Genomic DNA, 13,909 nt, shown 5'->3' with positions numbered 1-13,909 from the left:
CTATCTCTTTTCGCATGCATGGACAGGATACCCGAAAATGCTAGAACCAATAGCGGGAATTGTCAAGGTCTCAATCTGCTGACTAGTATTCGCATACTATAAAATGCGAGTTATTGCAGTGTGAAGTTGTTGAGCACTGACCTCTGGATGGATAGGGTCAAAAGTAGGGATCACAGAGTGTATGATCATTCTACAGGGAAGATTGCCAGGTTTAGTCACTGCTATGTCCCCAATAGCTATCTGCCTAATGTGACTCAACAATGATTCGACTGTCAGCTTAAATAATAGCCCCTCCTGCTTCCACTATAGCTCTAGCTATACCTCCATTGTGCTCTAAGCGAGAATAGTGTCTGTCTCCATTGTTGTTATGTCACCCTTACCCATCACCAAGGGTCCCCCTGGAAGCTCTTTTTCAAGAACTGGTTGCCAACATTCCATTCCCCCTATGCTTCCTGTGTTATTAGTGTTTCCTTCCCAAATTGTGCCTTCCCCTGATATAGTGGCTACTGTCCTGAATAGATGTGCACTTGGTTGTGAAAGGACATGAGAGGTACCGGGAGTAGTGTTAGGGAGACTGTGTGAGCCTGAGAGTGCTATTACAGCGGAAGCATTGGGAGGAAGGGTCGCTGCTTGGAGTGGTTCACGTGAGTGTGTGGCTGGATTTGCGTCAGAGGTGACAGTGGAAAGGGTCGGTGCTGAGAGTGATTCTTGTGGTTGTGCAGGTAAATTAGCAGTGGAAGGGACAGTGGAAAGGGTCGAAGCTGGGGAAGAAGCAGGTGGGAGGATAGCTGGATTCACAGCGGGAGTGGTGGGGGAAAGGGTCAGTGCTTCACCGGACATCATTAGCATGGGAAATGTGGGTAATGTCTGTTCACTTCCCAGAGGGATGTTGTACTTACCGTTAGTAGTCATTACTGGGTAGAGGGGATCTGGTCATGTGATGTGCAGCGTTGGTCTAGGGTGTTCACTACCGGAAGCTGTATGTATATTCTTAGATTGTGCCTCACTGAATTTAGACAAATATGTACCGATCACATGGTGATGTGGCTCAGATTGTGTGTTCTGAGTTGTCGTTCCAAGATGGCTGACAACGGAAGTAGCACATTTGTCTCCAACAAAATGGCCACCGCCAGGAGCAGCACTTTTGTCATCGACAAAATGGCCACCGCCAAGAGCCGCATACCTGTCTCTAACAAGATGGCTGCCGCCAGGAACAGCACATTTGTCATCGACAAAATGGCTGTTGCCAGGAGCAGCACACCTTTCTCTAACAAGATGGCCGCCGCTAAGAACAGCACATTTGTCTCCAACAAAATGGCCACCGCCGGGAGCAGCACTTTTGTCATTGACAAAATGTCCGCCGCCAGAAACAGCACATGGTTTACCACAAAGATGGCCACCTCCAGGAACAGCACATGGTTTATCAACACAGTGTTGCAGCCTGTTGTCCCCACATCCACAACAAAGTTCACTCTCATCCGGATTTTTCTGATCACAACTAGAACAGGCCCATACCCCACCATCGCCATTATATGGTGGTGGCCGCTCACAAGGTACATTTTTCAAACACACATAACTCAAAACGCTGTCTTTCTTTTCCTTTCCTCTTCTACTCAATTCTCTTTATATAAACTTTCAGAAATTCTTCCCTATGCAAAGACAGCAGACAACAAACCATTGTCTACTAGGACACCTTTTCTTTCTTTCAAAACAAACTTCCATTATAGAGGCTTCAATCTTCCTCCTGCTGGCATTCCACACAATTTCATAAGCTTTTTAACATGACTCTTCCCTTCACGAGTCTCAGCTAATGTACATGGGTCTAACTTGCCATCTGAATTTGGCCTAGTGCCAATATGACATCTACGACTGCATCAATTTCTCCATCTTTCTCTATGTAAACAAAGATAAGAACAACCGACAAACAAAAAGACGGGGGAGATGACTCACAACTGAAACACTAAGGAAAACTTTGAGTTTGCAGCATACACTTCCAAATCTGTCCCTGTCCTGCCACATGGTCCCTGTATAATTTCTGCTTTCCATAATTTACAAAAACACCTCCGATGTCACCCCTGGCTACAAGGTATACCAGCCGAAAACACTTTAAAAGAGTCAGTCTAGACCTCAGCAAAACACAGCCTCTACATGGTCCATGCACCTGGCTCTGCACCTGTATAAGACTCTGCACTTAATCTACCTGAGCTGGGCTCTGCACTCAATCTATCTGAGCTGGGCACTGAACTTAATCTACCTGAGCTGGGCACTGCACTCAGTCTATCTGAGCTGGGCGCTTATACTGGAACCACAAACCGTATCACACGCAAACACCATGTGTCCAGACACAACTCAAAAACCCACTTGCTCTCTTAACTACCAGTCAATCTCCCCTCTAGACAACACATAACAGTCAGCAGGCAACTGAACACATGACGGTTCTTGTGCAATCTATATGGCCAACAGATGCGAGGCTCATTTGCCATCTACAGGTACCCCAAAAACTGGACATGGTCAGGCATTCAGCACAGCACAGGAAAGACTGAAAATTAGCAGACTTAACATGCTCTTGCTGGGAGGTGATCAAAACTCCTGTTTCGGGGTGTCCAGATTGTCCTGCCGTTCCAGTTGCCAATTCTCAGGGTTTCGGGCATCTTTGTCTGATGACTCAATGTTCATGGCACCAATAATTTACGGTAAACTCTTAAAAATGTTCACGAGTTGCCTGCTCCTGACCTAATAATGTGGATCAAGTGCATGCTTAAAAGAAATCAACACCAGACAAAGTCAGATGTGCAATCTCTTCTTGATCAGAGCAAAATGGCACCGAGAGAGAGAGAGAGAGAGATTTATTAGTCATGTTGTATCTTATAATGATTAGGGGCGTAGGCATGTTCGGATATGCCCAATGGTCAGTGGGACGGTCCATAGTGATGCTGGTGGGCAGGTCTATGATCTCATCGGGGCGGATCCATGGTGACGCTGGTGGGTCTATAATGTCATTGGGGCGGATCCATGATGACGCTCGTGGGCGGGTCTATGACGTCATCAGGGCCATCTTGCCTTGTGTTTGTCATACACTATATCTGAAAACTGGCTTACGTAAGGAGAATTGATTTCAATGGACATACTTCCCACTATCCCCTATCTCAAGAGGTCAATAAAGTAATTGATGGAAAGTCCCTTCTCAGTAGTAGCAGACTTCTAGAATGATCAGGCATACACCTGCCACTTAGGCATGTCTTAATTTTTCAAATTAAAATGCTGGTCCACAGCCTGTGTATTGCATGGGCCGTACGTCCCAGCTCTTTTATTGCCCTATTGGGAGGGATCAATTGATGCTACTGTACTGCTGTCTGCCTGAAAGGATTTGTGAATGCCAAGGCTCCAAAATGGGTCTCAAAGTTATGTTTTGTGGGTAGTGCCTTCCCGGTGAAAGACCTGGCTAGTTTCCTGCCAGCGTTGAGACATGTGATGGTGTTTCCGCGGCAGTCCTGTTTTGCATATTTTCCCAGGGGGCCTTGTTCTAGAATCACTACGTTAAGAAACACGTGATGGTGTCTCCGTGGTGCTGGATGTTGATCTCCCTTAGGTCAATCATCCTTGCTTATGTACACCTGCCACTCAGGCATGTTTTCATTTTTAAATTAAAATGCCGGCTCACAGCCTGTGTGTTGCATGGACCGTACCTTCCAGGTCTTTTAATGCCCTATGGGGAGGGGGGGAGATTGTTCTACTGTACTTCTGTCTGCCTGAAAGGATTTTGAATGTTGAGACTATTAGATAGGTCTCAAAGTTGTCTCTTGTCTGTACTGGCAGGAATATGGGAGCACCAGCCCTACACCTGTCTCTCATCCACCTTTTTATTTTTTCTGTCAATAGCCTAGGAAGCTAATGGCTATGCCAAAACAGTGGTTCTGCACTATAAAACGTATTGTTGCTGTTTTGGAAGCTTTTCGATATCCCTAAAGGTGCCTTACGTTTGATCGCCTATTGAATCCAGTGGGGTTCAGAAAGGTTTGATAAAGGTCCGAAGTTCGTTTCGATAAAGGTTCGGTGAATGTACCCCTTGTTTGTTTGGTTCGGCGAACCAAACCACGGGAGGTACGTTCATCTCTACTAATAAACGTGGTGCCGTCATAGTAGCATAATTTACTTGACCTAACAGCAGATGGCTATCTGATGCCTCCTGCTGAGACACATGTTTGGTCACCAACCACCCAGAAATTCCAGGACCATCCGTAAAAATAAGGAACTGTTTTAGAATTGATATATTTAAGGTGTACATGATATTTTTGAAGCTGAAGAAAATGATACAGATTATCATGACTGTAATTATCATTCTACAGTTTACAGTGAGTGCAGCTGATGTCCTCATATCAGAATGATGGATTGTATATATACATCACTAAGAATCATAATGATATATTACGGTTTTCTAATGGGTTCGTAAAAACTACTGTCCGTGATTTGTTGAGATGTCCAGGAAAAAAAAGTAAAAAATCTAATTGGCAATCCTGGACACAAGTCATGTAGATGAAGGAGTGAGAAATTTATTACTAGTAGATCTCATGTTTTATGGTAGGGGAAAAAGTCGAGTTACTGTTTTGTTTTTATTGTTCTCTTGCTCTTTTCCCTATGTGAATATCATCTAACCTTATTATTTTCTAGGCACATGATCTATATGGACTATAACAAACGGTTATATAGGACAATAGGACCTGTTACCGGTCTATAGAGCTGGAATGCCCACTCCTCTAAAGCTGTGTTGCTATCATGGTGACTCAGCACACATCCCTTCCTATATAAATAAGTGTCTCAGAGGCACAGAGCAGTCACTTCAGTGATTCAAGAAAGATCTGTGAGAAGAAGATACCTTCACCATAACAAGTAAGAGAAGAAATGGTCTTTATGTTGTCAATAACTATATGTTTTTTGCATTTCTAAGTGCAGGTCCAGAAGAATCACAGAATGGCAACGTCAAGGATCTAAAAAAGGGCTGAATTTTCCCAGGAACAGTGCCACTTACCTTTAATGGCTGTGTCTGGAATTACACTTCAGCCCTATTTACTGTAGCTGCAATGCAATTTACAATGCATCGACAAGAGTGGCACTGTATTTGTAAAAACTAATATCTATTGCTGTGCTCATTATCAACATAGCTTCTATCATATGGTTCCCATTGCAGAGAGGGTTTTTTTATCTCCCTCCATGCCCAGTTTGCCACTGGCATCCTAGTCAATGAATTGGTGCTAATACTAAATTTAATGGAGCTAGGAATTGACTCAGTTATAGTTCACACAGAGACCAAGAAGCCCTTCCATTGGTATGTGTTGGCATTTGTTATTTTTTTTGTATTTGTACATTGTATTTTTTGTATGTAAGATTAATCTCTATAGTTTGATCATGAAGTTATGAAGGAATCTGCACATGGGCAGTGTTTGGTATTTGCTTCTTCACAAATCCTGCATAATACCGGTCATGCTATGATACCAATATAGTTCTTCTCTTTTTTCTCTTCCTCTCTGTAGTGTCTGGATACACACTGACCTATTTCCCCGTTAGAGGTGAGGAATAATTTAATTGATTACAAAAGAAAATGTTTTATAAACTTCTAATTAGTAATGGGTGAAAAGTAACTATTCATGTTTGGATAATGCTTACCGAATACGGAGTACTATTCTAGTATTCATCAAGACAAGATAAATGCTCAGGTGCCCCAATGACTTGCATTAGGTTTGTTAGGCGGCTTTCACACTATGTTTTTTTAACATGCGTCATGAACGTTTTTTTAACGCAAAAACGGATCCAGTGCAAACGCGTTTTCATTTCAATGCATTTGCAATGGACTCGCGTCAACATGCGTTCACCTGCGTTTGCGTGCGTTATAGTAAGGATCCAGCGACTTGCAGTTTTTTAACTTTTTTCAAAAACGCTACTTGTAGGGTTTTTGAGCTGCGTCCAAATACTGAAAATTGCTGGATCCTGACTAAACAGCACGCAAATGCATGTGAACGCTGGCATGCTGATAGACAGGATCCTGCTTGCTCTACTGAGCATGCCCAGAAACCAGCCTGGCATGATCAGTCCCTCTCTCCCCCTCCCTCTCTCCCGCTCCCTCTCTCTCTCCCCCTCCTGAGAGCGGCGGACGCTCGTAACCAAGGTAAATATCGGGTAACCAAGCAAAGCGCTTCTTAGTTACCTGATGTTTACCTTGGTTACGTGTGCAGGGAGCCGGCTCCTAGCAGCTGCGGGCTCATAACCAAGGTAAATATCGGGTATTCAAGCAAAGCACTTCACTTAGTTACCCGATGTTTACCTTGGTTACAGCTTACCGCAGCTGTCAGATGCCGACTCCCAGTCTATCACATTCAGTTCCCCTCACTCCCGATCACATGACTCCAATGCCCACCCATAAACTTCAAGTGACAGGATCCTGCAAAATAACACATGCGTTTGCATGCGTTTTTCTTTGCAAAAACAGGATCCGCTTTTGCAGCAAAAAAACGTTCATGACGCATGCTAAAAAAACGTAGTGTGAAAGCAGCCTTAATCGTTACGAATACCAAAATAGTACTTTGGGATTTGTTACGAATAATATGAACATGAATAGTTACTATTCACCCATCACTACTTCTAATAGGAAAATATTCTCTCATATTACATCCCATTCAGCTTCTTAAGAGGGCTTTTTCTGCCATAGAAAATTATATATTGTGCATAGGTGGAAAGCTGACAATTAGTGGTATGGGGGTTGGAATAGTCCGAGGTAATAAATATCAAAGACTCTATATTAGGAGCTCATGACTGTGAAAATTACCATAACTACACGGATGAAAATGATATTATCAAAACTACAGCTAGAAGCCCAGTAAGTAACCTAGCCATGGATTTAGATGTCCTAACTTTATGTTGCACTCAGATGGGTAGCATAAACCTGGCAACCGATTCATTAATAGTGGTCCGAATTGGCCATAAATATTTGATCATAAGTCGTTAGATTCCTGGCACCACATTTGATGAACTAAAGGAAGAGGCCAGTTGAGTTGTCCTTCATTATTCATTACAGGCGATTATGACTGTCTCGTAATCAGCTTGGTCTCATTGAGTTGATCGTCAAAGATGCTGGGAGTTAGGCCTCTTTCACACATCCATGAAAAACCACACACGTTATTGCATGGACATGTAAGAGGTGCGTATGGCCCTCCGTGTGTTGTGATTTTGGCACATGAGTGTTTTCCGTGTGCTATCTGTGATAATACATGGAGAGCGGAACTTTATGCTCACCTGTCCCTGGTGCTGCTGTCTGTGGTGCTGATGTCTCCCGCTCTGCGGTCTCTGAACCTGCTGATTCCCCTCTGCTGCTTCCGGTCCTCAGTGCAGTGCATATGCGACGAGCATAATGAGCGGGGGTCGGAAGCAAGTGACAGCAGCGGTAGCAACAGCAGTGCTGGAGAGGGTGAGTGTAGAAATTCATATTATTTCACAGAAACGTGGTTTTCTCCTGTACGTGTCATACTGATGTCACACGGATTACGTCCGTGCGGTCCATGTGACACCCGTGCTACCGGAGAAAAATGGACATGTCTACTTGTGGACCACACGGTCACACGTATGTGTCGCGAGCGGCGGGGCGCTGCGCTCACCACGCTCGGGTCCGGCGCTGCTGCTACTGCTGCTCGGCTCGAGCGGTGGGCCGGATCCGGAGACTCGAGTGGCGCTCCTCGCCCGTGAGTGAAAGGGGTGGTTTGTTGGTGTTTGGAATGTCGGTTTGTGATGCCACCCACGGTGTGTGGTGAGGTTGGGGCACCACCGCTGCTCTGTACGGGGATCCCGGGAGCGATGACAGGGAGCAGCTGGGATGTTTTCCTCCCGTCCGTGGGTAGGGGGATTTTGGTAGTCCCGGGGCCCGGAGTTGTTGTCTGTAAGGTGGATTGCGGGGCTTGGCCAGGTGCAGGGTCGCGGGGCAGCACAGTGCCAGACGGCACGGTGGTACTTACTCAGCCAGTAACGTACACAGAGTCTCTGGTAAAACAAACGGCTGGATGGACGAGTCCCACAGACGGCTGCGACGGTCACTCCCGGTAGGTTGCGGCAACTGTCTCTCCCTGCACCGGTGTTGTGTTCTCGGCCCCGATGGCTTCCCAGCGGTATATTTGCCGGAGGAGCCCCTTTTGCCCCCAGGCGCTGGCCCTGGGAACTCTAGCTGTGGCGGTAGCTGTATTTCCCTTCACGGTTGAGCAGTTGCCTTCAGTCGGGTCTTTACTGCTGGGAAACCCCGGAGGTTCCCGTTGCTGACGGATTTGACCGGTTTAACAGCGACTCCAAGCCTGGTCAGGGTCCGTAGGCCCTGCCGGATGGTGCTGGCTTCTCTTCGCTCCCCGATCCGGTACCGGCGGGCCACCGCCTGTCCCCGGTCCTTACGATTGTGCGTCAATCGGCCTCTCCTGCAGACGGTCACCACCATCTGCCAACCTTGCTCTCAGGTGCCCAGGCCACGTACCCGGACACGGTCAGTTTGCTCCTCAACTACCACTTCCCTCCTTCCTTTCTCAACTCCACTTCACTCTCTCTTCCCTTTTCCCGCCTCCAGGACTGTGAACTCCTCGGTGGGTGGAATCAACCGCCTGGCTCCGCCCCACCTGGTGTGGACATCAGCCCCAGGAGGGAGGCAACAAGGATTTGTGTCTGACTTTGATGTTCCTAACCGGGGTGTGGGGTGTGTTGTTGCAGTACCTGTGACGTCCTGGCTTGTCCAGGGCGCCACATATACTCCACATGACCATGGGAAAACACGCACGTGTGCACAAACCCATTGATTTTTATGGGTCTATATGTGCCCATGTCTCCGGTACGTGTGAAAACGGACGTCACATGTACCAGACACGGATGTGTGAAGGGGGCCTTAGACCAGAGGAAGACATAGTATTGGCACAAACTATATAGACACATAGGGGCCAAAGAAGTAAGGAGGCCACCCACTACCTCAAAGCAGAAAGCAGCTTCTATCAGAGATAAAGTACCTCCATAAAGTCTCAGTATTTGTGGAGCGTTAGGGAAGTCAAGTCATCACTCTCTGGAAATCTGGGCATGACTATTACATGCCACCATATTGTGTTATTGACTGTCTGGCATAGTATTATGGAGGAAACGGTTCTAATAAACAATACTTCCGTAAATAGCTGGATTTATTTTTGTTAATGTCTTGGACTCCATACAAAATTAGAGGCAAATGAAAGAATAGTATGAACTTTGTGTTTAGCTCATTACAGTTCAGTGGAGGATTGACAAGTAACTATAGATGGCCCGTCTGTTGGTTTCACTAAACTCCATGTAATGCTTGATTTGCCCTGTGGTGGCGCTGTAATTACAGCTGATGTCCCGAGAGCCGAGCAACAACACACAGTGTGAACAGTTTACTGTCATAGACTCTTAACTGAACGAGACTGTAAAGAGCGGAGAACATGTTGTTCATATAATATGTCACCTCCAATTGTTGTAATAAGTAGGAGTGAAAAGTTATCATTTTATGCTTTGTTTTTCTCCAGGAAGGGTTGAGTCTATCAGACTCTTGCTAGCTGATCAGGGGGCTTCATGGACTGATAATGAAATACAGTTGGGAGACTGGTTCTCTGGAAAAAGTGATATAAAGGAGAAAGCGGTGAGATTCTTTCTATGACCTGTAAACTGCATCTTTTCTGTGTTGAAATTTAAAGGGACTCTGTCAGCGCAGAATGACTGTTCCAACCAAGCACAGGTGTTCCTGCATCATGGCTCGGCTAATCCTTTATATACACCCTCTCACCTGCTTGTTTTCCCTTAATCTTCAACGCCCACTTTGATTGACAGTTTTGGCTTCATAGCAGCAGAGAAGGGCGGAGATAGATGGAAAACAAGCAGGAGGGTAGGTGTATGTATATTAGCCCCACCATGTTGCCCTGAGCACCTATACTTGGTTTGAACAGTCACCCTGTGCTGACAGAGTCCCTTTAATTCTTGGGACTGAATTACATTTTTCATTTGTTTATATGAGTGTTATAATCTGATTTAAAATGCATAAAACACATGCATATACAGATGAACACATTTTGTTCGGTCCATACGACTACCTAGAACTGAGTCCAATTGCATTTAAAGAGGACCTTTCTCTAGATGTCTTTCATTTAATGTGAGTACAACCTACTTCCCTTGATGCTGCTCCACTGATTCTGGAACAGGTTTTCTTTTTCTTCTGTGCCGCTCTGTTCCAAAGTTATGTCTCCCAGATAAATAGATGTATATTACCCGCTCATCCAACTGGGCGTATACACAGAACGTCTCTGTGGGTGTTTGCTTCGTCTTCTGGTGAATCAAAATAACGTCCGGCCCACAGAGAACTGTGGTATACACCTAACTGCTCAAAGGAAAAATTTGCACCATTACTGAAGTACATACCTTTGGAACAGAAGAAAAAGAAAAACTGTTTCAGAATCAGTGGAATGCGTACTTTAAATTAATGAATGATGACTTGCATTAGTATTAATCTCCCTGAAAATAAGAGTGTCATTTTATTTTTAGCTCCAAAACATGCGCTAGGGCTTATTTTCAGGCGGTCTTATATTTTGTATTGATAGCAGTGATTAGATTGCACATTGATTTGAACTTTTGTTAATGAAAAAATGAATATTCACCCCTCTGCCAGTGTCAGTGATAAGAACTTGTGTTAGTGAAAAAAATGAATATTCACCCCCTTCTTTGCTCCCACCACACCCCTTTGCTGACATCATTGATTGGAACTTGTGTAAATGAAAAAATGAATATCCAAACTTAATATTTCAAGCATACTCCAAAAAGGCCAAAAAATCCTGTTAGGGTTTATTTTCGGTGTAGGTCTTAATTTTGGGAAACACTGTAGTTGTTTGCAAAGAGAAAGTATAAAAGCAGCCTTGGCTCTAGAGAGCTCCATGACACCTTCATTCTAGCTACTGGTAAGAAGAAATATCTGTGGTTGGACAACCCCAAGTCCGCTAATGATGGCATAGTCTAGTCATATTATCTAATTGGAATATAGCTTTAACAGATAAAAAAAACTTAAAAAGTATTTTTGTTTTGTGATAACCAATCACTTTAATAGTATCTTTCACCCGTTTGAACTGGATACATCATGCGATAGTAGCTGCAGGGATGAGTAAAATTACTTTTATTTTTTAATTTCTAATTTCCAATGTGAAAATATTAGCTTTTAAAACTTATGTTATAATGAAAAATTCTAAGCAGGCGTTACAAGAGATTTTGCTCTGGGAGTGTGTACCTATCACTCTGAATGATAATGACCAGTCATACACAGGAGGCCAGCAGACATGGCCACACAGTGATGCCATCAAGCTGTGCGCAGAAGAAGAAACAGACGGCCCTGCAGCTCTGCTAGAGGAGTGGCCTGGGGGGCATTTGCCCCTCTGCCTCCTGGCTCAGCCCACCCCTGGTGTGCACTGCCAAAACTGAAACGCTTTTATACAGATCCCGTTAATCATAGTAAATTTATGTTCCGTGAACTCATAAGCTCCCCCTGTTGGACACTGTAAGTAACTAGAACTTTATCATTTCAATCCATTGCTCTGTGAAGGGAGGCAGAAGATTTTCTCTATTAGAAAACATAGCTCTGACCCTATTGACAATGTTATATAAAATGCATCATCACATAATTATATTTTTTTAATTATTAATTTGAAATAAAATAAACAAACAGATTAGACCTGGCTTTGGATATTTTGGGTTACGGGCACGTTAGGTGGCTATTTCTTTTGCCGCTGTTGTTACTTACCCTGTTTAATTTATCTATAAATACTTAATATTCTATTCAGGTTTTTGGACAACTACCTCAACTTCAACATGGAGACTTTGTTCTGTATCAGAGCAACGCCATCCTGAGATACCTGGGCCGCATATATGGTGAGAATTCAATGCCCACTGCACATTGTATTCTAGAGCTTGATATCTGTTATATATACCTGCATGTACATTATCTATCATGTTCTTATTATTCACAAAGGTCTCAGCGGCAGCAGCAATCAGGAGACTGCGCTTATCGACATGGTGAATGATGGCGTGGAGGACTTGAGACTAAAATTCTTCCGTCTGATATTCACTGAATATGTACGTGCAACATGGGATTTTTGTAAAATGAAATGTCTGTCCTAACTGTACTACCACTTCTAGCGATTGGCAGGTTTTCAGCAGCCAGGTCTTCACCCATCTGACATTGCTTATTACCCTAGTCATCAATGTCTATCCTGAGACAACTTCTGAAAAAAACTAGAGGGATAAAATATCAGTGGTTACTATATTCTCCATAAGAGGCTGATACTTGTTTAGTCTGAAACTTTATACTCAGGAAGATTGCCACACTGACAAATCACAAGGGAGATTACTTACATACTGAGTTCTGTATTCTTCTACCGTTGTCATGTTCTGCTACTTCTCTTGGGACTGTATCTATGGGACTCCCAATAGTGCGTGTTCTACACAGCTGCTATACTGTAAAGTACATGTATCCTGCGGAATACGTGTTTCATATGCACAAAAAACACTGACTTTTATTTTGCAGGAGACGGGTAAGGAGAAATACATAAAAGATCTGCCCAATCATCTGTCAGCATTCGAAAGGATACTTTCTAACAATTCCAATGGAACCAAATTTCTGGTTGGAGATAAGGTAAATATATTTAAAGAAGTGATGAATGGGGCTATTCCCAATAACCTGCTGTGTTTACTGGAGAGCAAGGATTTATTGAGGGGAAAATGAAGTGGTTAAGGAGTAAAATATTGTCAGTCACAAGGATAGCGATGCTGGACATTCGGAGGCGGGTTTTTAAGGCGCAAAAGTAGGGTATTGGTGACATGATTAGGCTCAGTGATTTCCAGTGTCTGGGGTCAGTGTAAAACAAGATTCTTACCTACCCATTTATTGATTGCTATGTTTATAAGGTAAGATCACTTTACATGCACAAAGACAGCGGTAATGGAGACAGGAGGGGCAGCATAGTGCAGGTAGAATAAGCTTACCTTAAGAGATAACAGTCAAGGTGGGAAGGTAATGGAGACAGGAGGAGCAGCAGGGTACAGGTGGACTAAGCTTACCTTAAGAGATAACAGTCAAGGTGGGAAGGTAATGCTAGGTAAGAAGCTGGAGGTCTCAGCTTGTGTGAGGTGTATTGATTAATGCTATCACTCATTTTTATTACAGATCTCGTTCGCTGACTACCACCTGTTGGACACCCTTCACGTTCATCTTGACCTTGATCCAAAATGTTTAGCCTCATTCCCTCTGCTTTCTGCCTATGTAGAGCATATTGCCTCCCGGCCAAAACTCAGCCAGTACTTGAAATCTGAGAAGCGTAATAAGCGACCAATCACCCCAAAACACAAATAATCCTCACTTATTAGAACTGTAAAATACACTTTCCTGTAGAAGATGGCTGTAAAGTCTTTGTACTGCTAAAACTAAATTAAAAAGTTTTATGTTTTCAAGTTGAAAAAGAGTTTCCTATTTTTTTCTTTATAATGAAATATGACCCCAATCAGCCCGCTGTAGGTAATCTTTTCCTATTACGTAAAATGCAATACCATAAGGAACTGGAACACAACAAAGAGTATTGATAAAGCAATGCATCAAGCTTTGTTGCATACGTATGTGGTAAACATCATACTGTATGGGGGTCTGTGGGGGGCATAGTGTGTGGTAGACATCATACTGTATGGGGGTCTGTGGGGGACATCATACTGTATGAGAGGCGGTGGAGAACATCATACTGTATGTGAGACATCATATCATATAGGGGACTGTGGTTATCATGTGGGGGATATCATATGGTGTGGGGGGCTGTAGTGAAGACTGTACTGTTCAGAGAGACGGTTTTGGTGATTCTCATACTGT

General features: G+C 43.9%; 1 protein-coding gene across 1 annotated transcript; it reads left to right on the top strand.

The window, feature by feature from the left end:
• The first annotated feature begins 4,685 nt into the window (after positions 1–4,685).
• LOC142309924 (glutathione S-transferase P 1-like) lies at positions 4,686–13,437 on the top strand. The gene is made up of 7 exons (XM_075347391.1): positions 4,686–4,887; positions 5,529–5,564; positions 9,546–9,658; positions 11,838–11,925; positions 12,026–12,129; positions 12,581–12,688; positions 13,220–13,437. Coding segments are annotated over exons 1-7 (636 nt in total). The 5' UTR covers positions 4,686–4,886; the 3' UTR covers positions 13,406–13,437.
• Positions 13,438–13,909: the final 472 nt, after the last annotated feature.

The sequence above is a fragment of the Anomaloglossus baeobatrachus genome, chromosome 5 (assembly GCF_048569485.1).
Source record: "Anomaloglossus baeobatrachus isolate aAnoBae1 chromosome 5, aAnoBae1.hap1, whole genome shotgun sequence".
NCBI lineage: Eukaryota > Metazoa > Chordata > Amphibia > Anura > Aromobatidae > Anomaloglossus > Anomaloglossus baeobatrachus.
The sequence above is the reverse complement of the archived record's forward strand: the minus strand, read 5'-3'. Positions and strand labels throughout refer to the sequence as shown.

Coding starts and splice junctions, on each gene's coding strand:
- LOC142309924 (XM_075347391.1), top strand. Junction 5,565..9,545: donor GACCTATTTCCCCGTTAGAG/GTGAGGAATAAT, acceptor GTTTTTCTCCAG/GAAGGGTTGAGTCTATCAGA. Junction 9,659..11,837: donor GTGATATAAAGGAGAAAGCG/GTGAGATTCTTT, acceptor TATTCTATTCAG/GTTTTTGGACAACTACCTCA.